At 44.2% G+C, this 6,008-nt stretch overlaps 1 protein-coding gene and 3 non-coding genes across 4 annotated transcripts; all 4 read left to right on the top strand.

The window, feature by feature from the left end:
• Nucleotides 1-1,441: 1,441 nt before the first annotated feature.
• Nucleotides 1,442-5,109, top strand: RPL17 (ribosomal protein L17). The gene is made up of 7 exons (XM_060611853.2): nucleotides 1,442-1,451; nucleotides 1,998-2,050; nucleotides 2,142-2,182; nucleotides 2,932-3,066; nucleotides 3,308-3,406; nucleotides 4,267-4,458; nucleotides 4,975-5,109. Exons 2-7 carry the CDS (start codon nucleotides 2,011-2,013, stop codon nucleotides 5,020-5,022), a joined length of 555 nt encoding a protein of 184 aa, XP_060467836.1. The 5' UTR covers nucleotides 1,442-1,451; nucleotides 1,998-2,010; the 3' UTR covers nucleotides 5,023-5,109.
• On the top strand, nucleotides 1,849-1,914 carry LOC132666147 (small nucleolar RNA SNORD58). Its single transcript, XR_009604525.1, has one exon. It is a non-coding gene; the product is annotated as a small nucleolar RNA SNORD58 (small nucleolar RNA).
• LOC132666146 (small nucleolar RNA SNORD58) lies at nucleotides 2,284-2,348 on the top strand. Its single transcript, XR_009604524.1, has one exon. It is a non-coding gene; the product is annotated as a small nucleolar RNA SNORD58 (small nucleolar RNA).
• Nucleotides 3,157-3,221, top strand: LOC132666145 (small nucleolar RNA SNORD58). The gene has a single exon (XR_009604523.1). It is a non-coding gene; the product is annotated as a small nucleolar RNA SNORD58 (small nucleolar RNA).
• Nucleotides 5,110-6,008: the final 899 nt, after the last annotated feature.

Below are 6,008 nucleotides of genomic sequence, written 5' to 3'. Positions count from 1 at the left end.
CCTGCTGCGAAATATGTCCGGAAAGTTGTTTGATACTTGGGGCTAGTTAAGGCAAGAGATGTGGAATGGAAACCTTAGTTTGGGTGTTCTCAGCCTCTGCTGGAAGCCATGTGAGGGATGGGAACTACTGAGGAAAGACTGTGGAATCCATCATCTGGCAATGGAAGTCGACTCCAGGAGAGGGACCTAGGACTGAGGTCTCTGGAATTGAGGTCAAGAAACCAAGAGCGCTTAGAGCATTGTCCAGAGTTCTTTCACTTAGAGTTCAAATTTGCCTGGAGTGACAGTGCTTTGAAATAGAAGACCCAGTCAGAGGAAGACAGATATATATTTTCATTCATAGGTGGAACTTGAGAAACATAGCAGAAGACCATGGGGGAAGGGAAGGGGGAAAAATAGTTACAAACAGAGAGGGAGATCATAAGAGACTCTTAAATACAGAGAACAATCTGAGGGTTGATGGGCTGCTGGGGGAGAGGGGAAAATGGGTGATGGACATTGAGGAGGACACTTGCTGGGATGAGTACTGGTTATTGTATGTAAGCGATGAACCACGGGAATCTACCCCCAAAACCAAGAGCACGCTGTACACACTTTTGTTAACCAATTTGACAATAAATTATATTAAAAAGAAAAACAAAACAAAAAAAGAAATAGAAGACCCAAAGTGCTAACACCACCAATGGCCGAGAGGGAATAACCAGATAGATGACTTGGGTGAGGAAGAAAGGGAAGATAGTGCCCAAGGGTTTTTCTGCACCGGAAGACCTAGAAGTGGCACTCTTCAGTAGAACTGATTGGGTGGTATTCCCCTCCAGAGAATTCTCTGATTACCATAATTACGTCCCATCCTTTACATCTTCTTAATTGTCCATTTAGCTACCACTTTTAGGGGTACGTGATCACATAACCAAATCTAACAAATGTTGATGAATAAATGTCTCATCTATACCTAATGATATGTGATCCTGTGCTAGAATTACAGACCTGTTCTTGATTGATATTTAAAATCCATAACTTTATTTCTGGATATCAAAAAAGGAGAATTTTGAGACACTCCCTAAGAAGGCAATTCGTTTCCAGATCTTCTCAAATATATCCCACATTCCCTTTCTCTTAGCGCTCCGCCTATCTTCAAATCACGTTCTTCAGGCTGGAGATCTCGCGAGAGGTCGAGTGCGCATGAATTCTCCCAGGAGCCACCGCTCTTCCTCTTCCCGTAAGCGGCCTGAGGTGAGTGACTGTTTGCTATCTCTCTCCGAGAGCTGAATCCTCCAGTTATCGCCGCCATCCGGGCCTCGGTGGCGCTGATGGCTATGCCCGCGGGAGGAAGCCTCCTGCGGCTACCGATTCTTCGCTGAAGGCGATGTCCCTCTGTGCAGGGGGACGTGTCGGAGCAGAAGGCCGCGATGGGCGGGAATGGGGGGTGGAACGGGTACCGGCGGCCTGCCGTCAGTGCCGTTTCCGACTCCCGAGGGCCAGTGTGTTGCGGTGAGTGCTGGCCGCGACGCGGCGCGTGTGTGGCTGCAACGAGAGAGTTTGGGGGAGTAAAAGTGAAGTTGGGTTGAGGCGTCACTTATGCATTTGAACGAGTGTTTCAAGTTCGATGGCGCTTAACCTAATAGCCCAAAAGCACCTGGGAAGATGGCATCACCTTCTGTGGGGAGGGAGCGTGCAGAGGGTTGTAGACGAGCATTCTGCGGTGCCATTGCGTGGAGTCCTTACACTCCTGAGGGATCCAGAGTGGGGTTGAGACAGGCCACGTTCTCCTTCAGAGGGGAAAAGGGCTCATGAGGTCCGAGTCCCTAGTAGATGCAGCGGGGAAGAAAGCTCTGGAGAAAAGGATGGCTGCGATGATGGCATTTCTTAGGACACCTTTGGATTAACCGTGAAAACAACTACTTTCTGAGCGGCTGTCGGTAGCATTTAATATGTATTTAAACTGCATCGGTGACTGTAAATGTGTGTTGACAGAATTTCCTCCTGATCCCTTCCAGGTGATCTCTGAAAATGGTTCGCTATTCACTTGACCCGGAAAACCCGACAAAATGTAAGTGAACCGGAAGAGATCGAAATTCCTTATCTTGGGGTAAGAGGAATCCTAAGATAACCCAAAATTAACCAAAACTTTTATTTTTCAGCATGCAAATCAAGAGGTTCAAATCTTCGTGTTCACTTTAAGGTATGTGAATCCTCATATATGTTCTGAAAGGGTTGTGCCACATTGTTCCAGTGTTTTGTTTTGTTTCGTTTCATTTTGTTTTGACCATTCTAAAAAGGTGGCTGCAGTGATGCGTTTCTTAGGACACCTTTGGATTTACCATGAAAACTAATCAGTTCTGAGCAGTCACCTTTGAGACATCGAGTCTCTAATGATCAATCATATAATGAGCACTTTGATTTGTGGAATTGCGTGAGATGACCAGAGAACTGTTGGAGAACTTGGTGTAGAGATCAAGATAACAAGACCCTTAACATGATGGAGTTAAAGCATTATAGTTAGGGGGCACCTGGGTGGCTCAGTCAGTGAACATCCGACTTTGGGTCATGTCATGATCTCTCAGTTCCCAGGTTCAAGCCTCAGGTCGGGCTTCGTGCTGACCGCCCAGAGCCTGGAGGCTGCTTCAGATTCTGTGTCTTCCCTCTGCCCCTCCCATCTCATGTTCTTTTCTCTCAAAAATAAACATTTAAAATTTTTAAAAAATAAAACCTGTTACACTTAATAGAGGTTTGGGGTTTATTTTTCCCTAACTTCCAAGTCTCCCTGGCTTTTAATCACAGACAGTTTTTCTTCTCATATTCCCTCCCCTTTAAAGAACGGGAAATCTTTTGTCGATGTATGTTGACATTTTAAAAAACAATTTCGTGTTTACTTCAAAAATTGTTACTCTTTCACATCGTTAAGTCACAGTTTATACTGTTTATACTTAGAACACACGGGAAACTGCCCAGGCCATCAAGGGTATGCATATCCGAAAAGCCACCAAGTATCTGAAAGATGTCACTTTGCAGAAGCAATGTGTGCCATTCCGACGCTACAATGGTGGAGTTGGTAGGTGTGCCCAGGTGAGAACTCACAGTGGCTGTCTGAAATGACTTTGTAATGGAGAAGGATCGGGTGGGGTTAGGATCTGCCTGGAATCAGGTTCTTTCTGGTTGCTGGGATGACCATCTTAGGACACCTTTGGATTAACCATGAAAAAAAAACTGTTCTGAGCAACCTTGGTGTTGGATTAAAAATCATATTGGTTGTACCACTGATTAAAATGAGGGCAAATGACTAACCTGTTCCTTGGATTCCTTTCAGGCCAAACAGTGGGGCTGGACACAGGGTCGGTGGCCCAAAAAGAGTGCCGAATTTTTACTGCACATGCTTAAAAATGCAGAGAGTAATGCTGAACTTAAGGTACCTAAACCATTGACTTTTATTTATTTATTTAGAGAGCCAGAGAGTGCACGTGCGGGGGAGAGGCAGAGAGGGGGACAGAGGATCTGAAGTGGGCTCTGCTGACAGCAGAGAGCCCGATGTGGGGTGAACTCCAACAAACTGCTAGATCGTGACCTGATCCAAAGTTGGACACTCAACTGAGCCACCCAGGCACCCCAACATCTTTATTCATATGCATATAACTTGGATGGTTATTCAATTATTGTCGCAATTGTCCAGATTTGTTTCTTTGACTGTCTTGTTTTCTCAGTAACTGAAATTTCCCATTAGTTTTTTTAAATATCTACCTCCCAATTTCCAGAAGACCAAAATTTTGTGTGTGAAGATCTTCAGAAGCATGATCCACTCCCCTTCATGACTTTTAGGGAGGCCCCTCCTTAGAAGCTGCATATAGCACTGAGTTTTTTGTTTGTTTTTTTTTTTTTTTTTTTAATGTTTATTTATTTTTGAGACAGAGCATGAGTGGGGGAGGGTCAGAGAGAGAGAGGGAGACACAGAATCTGAAACAGGCTCCAGGCTCTGCACTGTCAGCACAGAGCCTGACGCAGGGCTCAAACTCACGGACCGTGAGATCATGACCTGAGCCGAAGTCGGACGCTTAACCGACTGAGCCACCCAGGCGCGCCCTGCACTGAGTTTTAATAGTTATTTAGATTTAAGGAAGGACCCTTAGAATAAAGGTGAAAGCAAAAAAATGTTTGACAGGCTATTTGAAGTCTTAAGGTTTGCCTTGCAAAGATGGGGACTTGATTTTCCAGTGATAAGGTTTATGGTGTTGAGCTAAAGATGTCAATTTGATTTTGTTCGTCTCTTCCCAGGGTTTAGATGTAGATTCTCTGGTCATTGAGCACATCCAGGTGAACAAAGCCCCCAAAATGCGGCGTAGAACTTACAGGGCTCATGGTCGGATTAACCCATACATGAGCTCTCCCTGCCACATTGAGATGATCCTTACTGAAAAAGAGCAGATTGTTCCTAAACCAGAAGAGGAGGTTGCACAGAAGAAAAAGGTAAATTACTTACTGTTACTTAGTCGTTGATCGGTTTTGCATATGATACTGGCTTTTTGTATATACGTATATCAGCACTGTATAATTATCTGCTGATGGCCCCACCTGAATTTTTATAGCAACTTAAAATGCAACATGTGCAAAAAAAGGTCCCCTCCGTCCTTCCCAAACTAATCTTGTTTGCAGTAAATGATCCCATTCAGTTCTTTAAGCCGGGAACCTGGGAGTGATTCTAGATCCCCCCCCCCCCCCTTCAGCCTAACTAACTTCTGTCGGTTTAATTGCTTAAATACTGTCTTCCGTTCTTGTTGCCACTTAATCACATGGTCTCCCTGTCTCCAGTCTTCAGCACAAACTCCCCTGCTTACTTTATTTTCTCCTGTCACTCCCCCAGTGCCATTTCTCTATGCCAGAGGAATTCCCTTTACCTCTTCCTTTTAAGATGTAGTGCAGACTTCTCCAGGAAACTTGTAACAGCCTTTTTTTTTTTTTTTTTTTTCTTTTTTCTTTCCCCAGATATCCCAGAAGAAACTGAAGAAACAAAAACTTATGGCCCGGGAGTAAATTCTGCATGAAATACATGCAAATAAAAGTAAAAACAGAATGCTGGTTGTCTTTATTATTAAACGTATTACAAGTATCCTCACAAAATGGATCAAATGGGTTTTCTTCTGATTAGAATTAGAAACTGATTATTCTGTTAGCCCTGTGCCACTAATGTTGATTTGGAGACATGCTGTTTTGAATTTCTTGGTGCTACCTTGCATAAAATGGGATCTGAGTATGGGGATATTTCTGAATTTTTTTCCAACCACTTTTATTGAGACTTAACACATATTCACCCAAACACAATTCAGTTGATGGCTTTTATTATATTGCTACACATCTGTCACCGGGCAAATCTTTGGACATTTTCATTATGCCAAGAGGAACCTTACCTAACCCAATCCAGCCTTGAGCAACTACTAACGTGGATGTATAGATTTGCCTCTTTTGGACATTTCATACGAATGACTGGACAGTATGTGGTCTTTTGTCACTGGCTTTCATTTTACATAGTATTTTGTTTGTGATAAAGCAAGTCTCTATTTTCTGACAAATATGTATGCATGGTATAAACTAATAACGTTTGGACCACTTTTTTAAGCTATTGTGGGTAGTGCAGCTGAAACTACAAGTTTGTGTGGGCGTGTCCTCATTTCTCTTGGGTCTGTACCAGGAGTGGATTTCCTGGATTTTGCCTGTCGTGCTGTTTACAGTCCTAACTGCAGTCTGTGAGGGTCCAATAAGCACTTAAAGCAACTTCGTGTTAATTCCCTGCCTGAATCTCCGACCCTTTTAACTAGCACAGTGAAGTTTAGCCACAACAGCGTTCGGTAACAGCCTGGTCCTCACGCAAGTGGAGTGACTTTCTCTATGGCGGTGAACCACCGGCACCCGCCGCATCCGGATCAACGTTTTGGATTTTGTCCGAGTGTCCGGGACAGCTGACCCCCGACTCCCTTGAGCGCAGGGTTTGCGCTTAAAGTGCCGGCGCCGGAAGTCAGGGC

Source organism: Panthera onca, chromosome D3 (genome assembly GCF_046562875.1).
Source record: "Panthera onca isolate mPanOnc1 chromosome D3, mPanOnc1 haplotype 2, whole genome shotgun sequence".
NCBI classification, from domain to species: Eukaryota; Metazoa; Chordata; class Mammalia; order Carnivora; family Felidae; genus Panthera; species Panthera onca.
The sequence above is the reverse complement of the archived record's forward strand: the minus strand, read 5'-3'. Positions and strand labels throughout refer to the sequence as shown.

What these genes read in the sequence shown, in the direction of transcription:
- RPL17 (XM_060611853.2), top strand. Translation starts at nt 2,011, where the DNA reads ATGGTTCGCTATTCACTTGACCCGGAAAACCCGACAAAAT. An exon ending in CCCGGAAAACCCGACAAAAT is followed by an intron (nt 2,051 to 2,141) that starts GTAAGTGAACCG and finishes TTTATTTTTCAG; the next exon opens with CATGCAAATCAAGAGGTTCA. An exon ending in ATCTTCGTGTTCACTTTAAG is followed by an intron (nt 2,183 to 2,931) that starts GTATGTGAATCC and finishes GTTTATACTTAG; the next exon opens with AACACACGGGAAACTGCCCA.